The sequence below is a fragment of the Cetorhinus maximus genome, chromosome 25, assembly GCF_964194155.1.
Source record: "Cetorhinus maximus chromosome 25, sCetMax3.hap1.1, whole genome shotgun sequence".
NCBI classification, from domain to species: Eukaryota; Metazoa; Chordata; class Chondrichthyes; order Lamniformes; family Cetorhinidae; genus Cetorhinus; species Cetorhinus maximus.
In genome coordinates, this window is record NC_135903.1 from 24528975 (window position 1) to 24542497 (window position 13523).

General features: G+C 41.6%; 1 protein-coding gene across 1 annotated transcript in view; it reads left to right on the top strand.

The window, feature by feature from the left end:
• Positions 1–13523, top strand: part of itga3b (integrin, alpha 3b) — a 160908-nt gene that overhangs the window by 113176 nt on the left and 34209 nt on the right. Inside the window, exons 9-12 of the mRNA XM_078529632.1 lie at positions 546–685; positions 1310–1393; positions 4386–4453; positions 13075–13214. Of these exons, the coding sequence (XP_078385758.1) occupies positions 546–685; positions 1310–1393; positions 4386–4453; positions 13075–13214 (432 nt within the window). The remainder of the gene's footprint in view (positions 1–545; positions 686–1309; positions 1394–4385; positions 4454–13074; positions 13215–13523) is intronic.

The window sequence follows — 13523 nt, forward strand, 5'->3', positions numbered from 1 at the left end:
TTGTAAGTTTGACATGATGGCTCGGACAGTTGCCAGCACTTCACGGAGCTACGTCATCAGGAAAGAAAATATTAAGAAAATATTTTAGTTCACCATCTCACAACATGACGGTGATGAAATTCAAACCTACCTCATGTAGCTCCTCAAGTTTACTAAACACTTTGTCGTAAAAGCATTCCCCTTTAAATAAAGCCACTTGTTTTAGATGGATTAGGTGGTACGTTATGTTATTACTCCCCTTTTCACTTCTGACACTTATGTTCAAATCCAATTTAGGTTTAAAAACCAACCCAGTCTCCTTTTTCTATGGCTCATAAAAGATTTTACTATGCCAAATGAATATTAAAATATCTGGGATGATTAAAAACTATTTGTCTCACCAAAATCACCATTATATACAAATTGCATATTGTGATTCAAAATTAAGTCATGTGATGGGCGAAAGAGATTTCATGTGGGATGTGATTTTTTTTTTTGTTATTAACCTTTCAAATTAACAATGTTCCATTGGAACAATAAATTCTGAGTTCACTTTCATTTTCTAGATCATCGATGGAGCAGACCTAGGAAAATCTGATCATATCAAGACATTTGGCTATTCAATCAATGGAGGGATTGATGTCGATAAGAACGATTACCCTGACGTTTTAATCGGAACATTATCCGACCGAGTCATTTTACTGAGGTATGACCTTCACTAGAGTAAGATGTGAGGGCAGGATTGCTATATGAATTAAACTCAGTGGGGTTAGAATACCATGGATAATTGAACCAGGGCATGCAGACATGCTTCAGTCCCCATTTTAAAGTCATACATTCCAACCTTACTTCTCTGTGTCACTTTGATTTTATGTTATTAATAGTTAATAACAAAATGTGAAAAATGAGAAGCAGAAAAATAGAATTGGCTGTAGCATAATAGTTTCCTTACAATACAGGCTGAGAAACTGGGAGAGATATACAGTTGAGGCACTATAGCACTACCAGTGACAGAAGGGTGTAATTACTGCATGACAAGTTTACATAGGCAGTTTCCATTATAAATGTGGACACGGGAATTTATCATGGAAAAAGTTTGACAGGAAAATTTGACAAAAATGTGAAAAAAGAAGTAGGTTTTGTAGGAGGTTCCCGCACACATGATATATTTTAAAGAAATTAAGCTCATGTTACTTTTCCAATATTTTGAGTCTACGAAGTGTCAGAAAAATAGCACTCAGGACAATCATTCCAGCAAGATAAAAGAATCTGGAGCACATTGATATAAGTGGTGAAATTGCAGAAACTAATGGCATGTATCTATTTCCAGATCTCGACCAGTTATTAATATTAGTAACAGTTTCACTGTGCGCCCCAAAATCATCGATCCCAGCATCTGCACCATAAAGTCCTGGTAAGCATTTGAAATCTTGGTTATTTTTTCTGAAATTCTTTATTATTTTTGCTAACTGACAATGTGTTCATTCACAGCCATCAATAACATTTTAGCAAAGGGTCTTGGCGCTGTAACATGTTATAGCTGTAATATGCCTGAGCTTCACACAATAGCTTATATTTTCCAAAAAAAAACATGACTCTATTATAAATGGTTGATTGCTGGCATTAAAGTAACGCCAGTTGGAGAATCCCATGCATTTCGGATTCCAATCATGTTGTTGTGTGGAAACACTTCAACAAAAGCCAGGGAGGGCCACTCTGTAGTGTTATTCTATATATCTTAACTCATTACAGTTCTACCTTGGCAAAGGCCTCAGTAGGAATACTGTTGAAAAGATAGAGAAAATATCTCACTAAAAAGTCTAAGTTCTGCAGCAACTAAATAACCTGTACAGAAAGGATGATAATTTCCTCTCCATTTGCCAGCGCTGTGACTCCCAAGGGCGACGATTTTGGTCGAGCTCAGTCCTAGTTCCCTGTCTACACCACCAAACTGAATAATCAGTGATATTACATGAGAAAATTCATTCTCAGTTGCATAGAGCCAGCCAATCTTATACTCCACTGAGGAGTGACAAGCTTTTTTATCACTTCATTTTTTTTCCTCTGTTGCCACAGAGGTAATTTGTGGATTATGTAGTTAATTGTATATAAATTGTGTTTAATTATGAGCAGGTGGAGGGCATTGATTTGGGTTTTTACTTGAGCACACATAAGGAGACACTTGCTGACACTGATTGTGATGTTTCAATCTGTGAATAAATCTCGGACTGAGTGAAGATTGACTCCAGTATCATCCTTCACCAACTGGCTTTCTAGAGTATAATAGATACCAGTTATCAATTGGGAATGGAGTTGGGGGCGTGTGAAGAGACTGAAAATTGATAGAGAATAACAAACAAAGAGATCCAGAGCAAGACTAGAAGAAGGCTGTGTATTTAATTAATCACACTGCTTGGGGGTACAAGTGTTTCTCCAATCCTTAGTGTTGCATTGTGTAGCTGCAGTATTACTGAATTCCTGCAGATGGCATTACTAAACATGTAAGCAGCACTGTTTCCATCACTGCCATGGTTGCATTACAGTCCCATCCTCCTCTCTTAAGGTTTTAATTGTACGAAACTTGAGTTTCTGCCCACTTGAGTGATGTAAATAGGCAATGGATAGCATAGAACTAGTAAATATGATATTGTGTTGGTCATGGGTGTATTTTTCTCAATGTTTCCTGCTACATATTATCTGTCATATTGCTCCTTGGCCTAGTGCTCAAGTCTGTCCTCAAATTTCTCTGAGCTTGGCCTCCTGCTACAATGACTCCAGACTTTAACTTGCTCTCCCTCTTCATCAGTGGGCTCTTGGGTCTTCTCAAAGTTCCCCTTGTCCAGACAGCCCCTCCACCAGTTCTCTGGCTCAACTGCTGGCTCAGACAACCCACACTACTTTCCTTTCTTCATTATTGCTTCAAACTTCACTGTTCTGACTACTCTCCTGGACAACTTCCTTCTCCTATTTTTGTTTTCTTCCTCCCTGACCCTGAGCCCTGTCAGGTGCAAAGGGAGACCTTGTTCTTAGAAAAAGATTTACAAGAATGATACCAGAAATGCATGGGTACACATATCAGGGAAAGATTGACAGGCTGGGTCTTTTTTTCTTGAACAAAGAAGGCCAGGGGTGACCTGTCAATGATGACAGGTTTTGATAGAGTGGATACAGAGAGATGTTTCCTCTTGTGAGGAAGAGCATAACGAGAGGCCATCAATATTAGATAGTCACCGAGAAATCCAATCGGGAATTCAGAAGAAACTTCTTTACCCAAAGAATGGTAGGAATGTGGAACTCGCTATCACAGGGAGTGGATGAAGTGAATAGTATAGATTCATTTAAGGGAAAGCTAGACAAACACTAGAGAGAAAGGAATAGGTGGTACAATGGGAGATTTAGATGAGGAAAGATGGGAGGAGGCTCGAGTGGAGCATAAACACCAGCAAGGACTGCTGTATATTGTTTGTAAGAGAGGATGTAGAGAGAGAGAGAGAGGGAGGGGAACCCTGTTACAGGATTAGTGAGGTAAGGGAGATCTGCTGGAGTCAGAGTGGGCTCAACAGACAGGAAAAGGAGAAACTTTACCCAGGGTATATAGTTGCAAGGATTTTGGACCCTAACGTCAGTGGATCACCAGCTTCCAATAAAATATTATGCTGTCCAAGCGAATACAAATGGTTTTGAGAAGGGATGAAAGACCTCTGTCTCTCCCTCATCCTGGCATTCATGTAAAATCCTGCTTTACAGTTTAAGAGTACCTGATCACACCACTAATCGAACTGAGTGTTGTCCAAGGAGACGTATCTCTGTGAGCAACTTTACAGAAAATAAACTACTATATTGTAATAACACATCCGTTATATTCCCAATACCATTTATTTTTCATGCTAATGTTTAATGATAACTTAAATGTAGGAGCATAGAGAATCATGATGAAGAAGTCAATAATAGTCCATGCTATTCAGAAAGCCATTAGATTGTGTGCCATCCATAGATTCCTTCTGGAGTTCTTCTTTCCCTTTGTTCAAAAGTCCAAGGACAATGCTGTATTTCCATCTCGAGATAAGAGAAAGGTTAGGACCCAAAAAATGGAGCTAAAGTATACGTTAACCTGGGAGGGAGAGAGGAGAGGCTGGGCATGTTTTTAATGCCAAGTGTTTAAGATTTATGCAATCCGAAGATTGATCTGTTTTGGAGTCAGCAAATATATTAACTTCTTGCAACAATGTAAGCTGTTATATTAGGAATGAAATGAGTGCCTTCTGGGCAAAAGCTTTTCCTTTTTGACCAGATATCTTCAAAATGCAGGATAAATAACTACAATAACGTAAAGCTTTGAATTACAGATCCATTTTAAAGTGAGTGAAACATTTCTGTAAAAATCTTGCCTGTGTTCTTTCATTTAGTATCACAGTGAAGGTTTGCTTCTTGTACATCGTGAGCACTGGAAATAAAAAGTACAATCGCAACATTAGTAAGTACCACCAGTTCGTGAGCTGCTGTTTACAAGGCAGTACATGTAAACTTGTAGGATGATGGCTGATGCATTTTGGTCTTTGGATCTAGATCATTTTCATGGTCTTAAGCATCTGAAAGTTGAAACTGTTTTGTCTTATGTTTGGGGTCTAGATGGGGTTCCTTAGCGTTTGACTGTTTCTTTAAGAAAGTTGTAGTTTGTAAGATCATTATTTATTTACAGTTCTATGCACATCTCAGTAACTCTACACAAGGTTGTACTTTTCCTTCCCTCCAGATGTCTGTTACATGGTCATGTAAGCTTGCATCATAGTTACATCAGTAGTTTACATGAGTATCAGATGCTTCTGATGTTAACCCTTTACTCTACATCTTTCCCTGCCCCCACAGACCCCCAAGTCTTTTTATCCCAACGCTATATATCTTGCAGTGAAATATAAGCTGGTTGAGGGGGGTGGGACAGGTAGAGCTGGATAGAGGGCCAGTGATAGGTGGAGGCAAAGAAGAGATTGCCAAAGATGACATCTTTGGCAATCTCTTCTTTGCCTCCACCTCTCACTGGTCCTCCATCCAGCTCTAGCTGTCCCACCCCCCTCAACCAGCTTATATTTCACCTCATTTCTATTTTTCATTAGTTCTGATGAAGAATCATATGGACTCAACGTTAACTGTATTCCTCTCCGCAGATGCTGTCAGACCTGCTGAGTTTTTCTAGCTATTTTTGTTTTTGTTTCAGATTCCTAGCATCCGCAGTATTTTGCTTTTAACTATACATCTTCCCCACGTCCCCCTCACCCATCCCCAACTCCAAAGTCTCAGGCTTCACAGGATTAGTCTCTGAGGTGCCTTGACCAATCTACCTGATCTCATTCTGAGATCGAGGACTATCTGCGCACTCTCTTCATTCGATACGACTGTCCTTCTCCTGGATGGCTGTAGAGCTTTGTCTTGTTTCTGGTTCCTTGTCTCCATCGAGATCTGAATAATAAGCCCAAGTTTTTATTGGCTTCCTTTCCAAGGATATCAAGGCTTTTCAGTTCCTCCTTATATTTCCATGGTCAGTTTTGATTCTATAAGGTCTTGGCTGTGGAGCTCTTTGTATTATTATACCTTCTTTCTGTCGGTCTCATATCCATACTCTCTCCCTCGGCTGTAACAATTTTAACTCTCCTGCTCTGTGTCTGAAGTTGAAGTTTCGAGCTTGATTGCGTCTTTGTTGCTCCTCCCACTTTTTAACTGTCTCATGATCATCTGAGGTAACATTAGGTTGTAGTTTTTGTTGTAGAACTGGAAGTTGCGTTCACAACCACCTTCCCATCAGCAATTCTGATGGTGAGAACCCGTTATGTAGCAATGAGGTTCTGCATTTGAGAAGGGCTAAGTTAATATCTTCATTTTTTTTATCAATTCCTTGACTGTTCAAACTCCTCGTTTTGTTTCTCCATTCAGTTGAGGGTATCTAGGTGAGCTAGTCACATGCATGAAACCGTATTCCTGCACAAAGTTGTGGAATAATTTGTTAGCAAACTGAGGATCATTCACTGACACTACAATGTCTGGGAGGCTATGTGTCACGAAAAATTTCTTCAGTGATTGAATGACTGCACAGCATCACGATAGGGGCATTCTGTTTACTTCAAACTATCTGGAATATTAATCAATGACAATGATAAATACTTTGGATTTATTTGAGTTTAAAGGCATTCTCCGGTGTTCCCGTGCCCTCGATGGAAAAGTGGACGGTGCCTGTGGGTTCGTGCTGCTGTTGGCTATTCACTGAATATGTTAGACAATTCAAGATTAGTTTTTCTATAGAATGATTACTGCCTGGCCACCAGACTGACTGCTGGGCTTTTGCTCAGAGTTTTGCTATCCCCAAGTGACTTTGATGTATTTTTTGCAGAATTTCGAATCAAAGTGTTTTAGGGATGACTAGACTGTCATTTAAAAACATAGCAATCATCAGTGATTGTGAGATGCCTTCTCTGTCTAAAGCACTGGCATAGTGCTGGGTTGTTTTGGAGTATTATCTGGCCATCCTCTCTGGCATTACTCTTATTTGGATGCATTCATCAACTTGCTGCTGTGCATGTTTAATCTCTTGTCTCTTCTCAGTAGCTGGTTTGGTAATGAGTGAAATATATGCTTCCATTTCCTCAATGAAATGCAAATCTTTTAGTTTGACTCCTTCCACTGATATTCTTGACAGTGCATTTGCTGTTGTCTGGTATTTCCCTTGAACATACTTGGTCACCGTATCATACCTCATACGGCTTGTGGTTAGTTTCAATTTCAACCCTTAACCCCATCGCCTTATCAGAGAACTTCTCGCATGCCCATATGGCTGCCATGCTTCTTTCTCAATAGTTTCATACCTTTTATCAGTGCCTGTGAGCGACCTTGAGGCATAATAAACACGTATTCTTTTTCTGTCGCCTTGAACTTGAAACAAAACTGCACCCAAACCTGTAGACAATACATCTGCTGCCACTATTCTTGGCAATTATGGATTTTAGTGCACTAGAATTTCTGGTGAAATTAGAAGGTTATTGATCTACTCAAAAGCATTTTGCTGGTCCACATTCCAGCACCACTGTTGACCTTGTCTCAACGGTTAATTAACTTCTGCCAGATTTGGTAGGAACATGCCTACTTGGTTGACCATCCCACAGAATCTTTGCAACTCTGTGATGTTCCTCTGCTGTGGGAACTCTAACCACCTTGGTATTCTGTAAGTCGCCCGTTATTCCTGAAGCTTGCACCATGTGTCCTAGGAATTTAATCATTGGTTTTGCAAATTCATGTTTCTCATTCAATGTCAGACCTGCTTCCTGTAGAATTTTGAGGACTGCTCTCACTCGGTCATATTTTTTCCTCGAGGGACCATGTGTGAGTACATGGCATATTTCTCCTTCTGTTTCATTAGCGCCCCTAAGGAGGTTATTTCTTTCTTCTGTGGCTCTTCTACTTGTGCTTGGTTTGGCCTTGTTATTTTCTCTTTTTGCTTGTGGGCTGCTTGTGTTTTAGATTGGCAGACAACTTCACAGAATCACAGAATTGTTATGGCGTAGAAGGAGGCCATTCAGCCCATTGTGTCTGCACCGGATCTCCAAATGAGCATCATGAATTAGTGCCATTCTCCTGCTTTTTCCCCATACCCCTGCCTATTGTTTCTATTTAAATAATCACCTAATGCCCTCTTGAATATCTTGATTGAACTTGCCTCCACCACACTTCCAGGCAGTACATTCCGGACCCGAATCACTCGCTGTGTGAAAAAGTTTTTTCTCGCATCACACTTGATCCTTGTGCAAATCACATTAAATCTGTGTCCTCTCATTCCCAATCCTTTTACGAGCAGAAACAGTTTCTCCCTATCTAGCCCCCCTCATGATTTTGAACACTTCTACCAAATCTCCTCTTGGCCTTCTCCTTTCCAAGGAGAACAGTCCCAACCTTCCCAATCTATCTTCATAACTGAAGTTTCTTATCCCTGGAACCATTCTTGTAAACCTCTTCTACACTCTCTCCTGTGCGTTCACATCCTTCCTATAGCGTGGCACCCTGAAGTGTACACAATACTCCAGCTGAGGTCTAACCAGCGTCTTATATAAGCTCAGCATAATCTCCCTGCTCTTGTACTCAATGCCTGTATTAATAAAGCCTAGGATACTGTATGCTTTATTAACTGCTCTCTCTCCACCTGTCCTGCCACCTTCAATGATCTATGCACATGTGCACCCAGGTCCCTCTGCTCCTGCACACCCTTAAGAATTGTACCCCTTATTTTATATTGTCTCTCCATGTTCTTCCTACCAAAATGAATCAGCTCACACTTCTCTATATTGAACTTCATCTGTCACCTATCTGACCACTCCACCAACTATGTCCTTTTGAAGTTCTATACTGTCCTCCTCACAGTTTACAATGCTTCCAAGTTTTGTATCATCCACAAACGTTGAAATTGTACTCTGCACACCAAGATCTAGATTATTAATATGTATCAGGAAAAGCAAGGGTCCCAATGCCGACGTGGGGAACTCCACTACAAACCTACAAACCTTCTTCCACCCCGAAAAATATCCATTGACCATTACATTCCATTTCCCATTAATCAACCAATTTTGTATCCGTATTGCTACTGTCCCTTTTATTCCATGAGCCATAACTTTTCTCTCAAGTCTGTTGTGTGGCACTGTATCGAATGCATTTTGAAAGTCCATGTACAACACATCAACAGTATTACCCTCATCTACCCCCATCTGTTACCTCTTCAAAAAGCTCCAGCAAGTTAGTTAAACACAATTTCCCCTTTAGAAATCCATGCAGGCTCTTCTTAATCAACTCCATGTTTTTCCATGTGACTACTAATTGTCTCTAGAAGTTTCTCCACCACAGAAGTTAAACTGATCGATCTGTAATTGCTGGGCTTATCTTTACAACCTTTTTGGAACAAGGGCGTAATGTATGCAATTCTCCAGTCCCCTGGCACCTCCCTTGAATCTCGGGAAGACTGAAAGATTATGGACAGTGCCCCTGCAATTTCCACATTTACTTCCTTCAATATCCTTGGATGCATCCCATCTGGTCCTGGTGCCCTGTCAACCTTAAGCAACGACAGTTTATCCAACACTTCCCTCCTTATCAATTTTGAACCTTTCTAGTGACAGAGTTTCCTGCTCAGTTACCATGGCGTCAGTAGCATCTCCTTCCTTGGTAAAGACAGATGTAAAGTGTTCACTTGAAGCCTCAGCCATGCCTCCTGTCTCCATTTGCAAGTCCCCTTTTTAGTCTCTAATCAGCCCTACTCTTCCTTTCATCACCCTCTTACTATTTACGTGCCAATAGAAGACTTTGGGATTTCCCTTTATGTTGGCTGCTAGTCTTTTCTCATAAATCCCTCTTTGCTTCTCTTATTTGCTTCTTCACCTCCCCTCTGAACCTTCTGTATTCCACTTGGTTCTCAGTTGTATTTTCTACCTGACACCTTTTATAAGCACACTTTTTCTTTTTTATCTTAATTTCTATCTCCTCTTTCATCCCCCATCCCTACTGTTTCTTCCTTAAATCAAAGTAGCTACTTCTTTAAAGATAATACACTTTTCTAATTTACAGATATTTTAAGGCACTCCCTAACAGCAGTTTCTCACCAACCAACCAATGTCACTCCTCATTTTTTTTTCAAACCCGACATTCTAGATCTAGAGCTGAAGCAGCTGACTCTCCTGTGTGTTCATCAACCAGGTTCACTTTCTGCCTCTCTTCTGGATAAATGTAGGCCCTGAGCCCTGCGCTCTCTTCATAACCTCGCTGTCTCCTGTGCGTTCTTCAACCAGGTTGGCTCTCTGCCTCTCTTCTGGGTAAAGCGACTTTAAAATGTCCTAATTTTCCACAATTGCGGCACTCTGCTCCCCCTGCTGGCATTCCTTCCACTTGTGCAGGGTTTTCCTGCAACACTGCAAGCGTTTCAAGATGGCAGTTGGCATGCTTTTCCCTGATTTTGCAGGCTTCTGCTTTAATATGCTTTCTCTTTTCTGTCCAGTGTTTTGAATGGCCTCGCTCATTTGTTTCCAAGGGACATCACTTTCTCCATGAAAAATCGCTCTATTTTGCTTTCTGAACTCTGTCATGCGCTTTGTACTGCCTTAGTGAGAGTTAGATCTTCTCTCATTTGCAAGAGATCTGAAACAGTTTCATACAGGACCCGAACTACAATGCGGCCATCTCTCAGGATCTTGTAGTAGCAGCTTTCTGTTTGCCTATGCATTCACCTGGTTTTTGTTTCTGCTATTTAAATTTTGCTCGTTTGATGAGTATATATTTTTTTGAACACTGAAATTCGCAGCCTGGAGCACTTCATCATAAGAGCTTGAAGCCTCATCAACCCCCTGTCTTACCATTACTTCATCGGGCAATAGCTCCAGCTGCATAAAATACTGGCCTGATCCTTTTGTTCCTTTTTGTGAAAACCTGAAGCTGTTCAATATCCGGAAATCTCTTTCTTCAGTTGTCCGGATACTGAGCCTGTTGCGAGCCTTCAGCGCTTCAGAATGGTTCTGAGAGTAGCAATGTAGGCTCCATGCTTGTCCTAGGCTCTGGGTCTGCTGCTGCTTCAGTAGTCTGACTTGTAGATTCAGGTCTGTGCTCACTGCTGTCCGGATTCCAGGTCTGGCCTCAGCTTGCACCTGCTACACCCTCAAAGCTCCAAGTTTACAGATGAGTCTTCAATCAAATTTCTTTTTATTGTTCCAAGGATCTGTAGGTCTGTCAGATCTGCAGTCTTTTCTTGGCTTTTTTCTGGGTTTTTTATTCAGTGTACGCTGCCGCCATGTTTTGTCTTGTTTTTGAGGTCTAGCTGGGGTTTTTTAGGGTTTGACTGTTTCCCTAAGACTGTAGTTCATAAAATCATTATTTTTTTTTTACATCTCAATGCAAATCTAACTCTACTGGAGGCTGGACTTTTCCTTCCCTCCAGATCTCTGTTACTTAGTTATGTAACCTTGCAGAATAGTTACATCAGTATCAGGCGCTTCTGATAACGTTTACTCTACAGAAGCTATGATCAAGATCTAGAACTGTTCAAAATTAATAACAATCAAAATATTGGCTTAATTTTTCTAGTTACCTGTTACGTCTTGTGGTCCCCAGAAGTTTGAAATAACTGCACTTTTAGATAAAGATACAGGAGCTTCTGATTGAGTGTATTTTATAGATCTCACCATGTACTGTGGAGAGATACACTGGCCCAAATATTCCAACATGGAGAGAGGGCTCCGACTCAACTTACATTGCTGAAGCGCATTCCTGACCCTGAGGAAATCCCAATGTGTGCCCATCAGCGGTACTCACGTAGGAAGTTTAGAGCTCCGACTGTCGGTTTTATCCTGCCCAGATTCCTCCTTGGTTCCAATGACAGTGAGATCAGATTGCCAGAACCACAGAGACTTGGGCTGTTTGCACTATTCTTACCCTGGTTTTTACATGGATTTACTTGGTATAAAACCAGTGAAACGCCAAGTAAATCAGCTGGAGTGTCAAAGCACTCCACCTGCAACAGTGTTCACACACCCATCCTGAACAATGTTCGCTCCCCCACTATCCCCTCCACCCTACTCGACAGTGTTCACCCACCCACCTCCAACCAAACCGGACAGTGTTCATCCCCTCTCACACCCCCTCTCCGGACTTATCTTCTGGGATCCATGGCTTCAGCTCGGCTGATTTTGGAAAAATCAGCATTGACAGAGTGACGGAGGTGGAGGGAGGAGTGGGTGCATGAGCTTTTTCATGGGTGGGGGAGGGTGAGGGGGAGAGGAGAACACTGGCGAAGGGGTGAGGTAAGGGGGAGAACAGTGTCGGGGGGGAGGATGGAGGGGGAGAACATTGTCAAGGGCGAGGGAAGGGGAGAACATTGTCAAAGAGGTGAGGGAAGGGCGAGAACACTGTTGGGGGAGGTGAGGGAGGGGGGAGAAGGCTGTCGGGGGTGAGGGAGGGGGGAGAAGGCTGTTGGTGGGGGCTGAAAGGAGGGTTATCACTCTCAGTGGATTGAGGCTGTGCAGTTTGAAGTTGACAGTTCCATTTAAACAATGTAAGTCAATGAACTGAAGACAGATCTTAATGGGCAGTTCATGACAAGAAAGGGGAATGTGACTGTGCTGGAATTATGCCTAAAAATTGACCCTCGACTCTGTGCGTCCCTCTATATCTGCTGGAGCCAGTATGGGAAGGTGCAGACTCAAGTGTAAAATGCTAAATGGGCAGACTAAATTACAGCCAGAGTCAGACACTCCCTCTCCCACACTGACCAGAAGGTCTGGGCCATTGTTGCTCGTCCCCTGACTGTAGTGCAGTAATGAGTGATGTGGGGCGTTCTAGAAATACATGTGCAGCCAACAACATAACATCACCATTAATCTGAACTAGCCAGTTATTCATTCTGCATATTGTTTCACAAGTTCAAGATAAATCCCTTAAATAATTCAGTTCCCTTTAAGCAGGAGTAAAAATGCACTGAAAAAATAACTGGTTGCCAGTTAAGGTTTGTACTGAAGTAGTTTGCCAAAATGTTTGTGTCCCAAGTCACAGGGTCTGATGTGAATAAGCAGTGTCTGCTTCAGTAATTGTCTCCACAAGGTACACTGCAGTCTATTCTAGCAGATGTTCACCATGTGGCGATTAGAACGGTCATTTACTATCATCGTGAGTATCTCCATTTGTCATTAGAGTTTGTTTGTTGACGATGGCCGGGACTTTCTGGCCCCGTTGTGGCGGGACCCGCCACGGGAAATTCAGCGGCCCAGCCAAAAGGCTGTTCACGTTCGGTGGGACTGAACGATCCTGGTGGCGGGTGGGGGGGGTGGGGGCGGAAATCCCACCCCATGTATAGGCAGCTTGCTATTTAGTACCTTGGTGATGTGTTTGTTCAAAGCCTTTCTCTGTGACTTTGTCTTGTCTTAGCCCTCTCCCTTTTCATTTTTTTCTTCCTCATTGACACCTGCTAATTATTTTGTTGACTCAGCCTTAAGTTGTTTGAAACGCTTTGCTGCACGAGAGGCGTTGTACAGAGATGCCAGTTGTTATTTTAGGTCATTAAATTGATCTATTTTTCTTCCCGCACAGCTCTTGAGTACACATTGGAGGTCGAAAAAGAGAGGCGCACTTCTCCACGTGTTAAATTTGTTAAGACAAAGAGTGACACTTATTCTGGGTTTTATTCAATGCCGAGAGGAAAATGCCAGACTGTCCACCTGGGATTGATGGTAAGGTGAACCTCCCTTGAAGTCATTTTAATAACTTCTTCATATACTCTTTTCACTGAATATCAAGTGTCTAGCCCTGATAGGCTCAGAAGTGGCATTTGTTACAATACAGACTTCAAGTTAACCTTTCCTAAGAAAACCAACTCCCAATTGAAATTCATTCAATTCAAAATTCATCCAAACTGAAAATCAGAGAGGGGTTTTGATTCAAAAAAATTGTATGTTGCTTTGATTTTATTTCTCTTTATAAAACAGCCATTTCCATTCTTGTCATGGTCCTTAGTGTGTTTCACAGCGTAAAAGGTATTG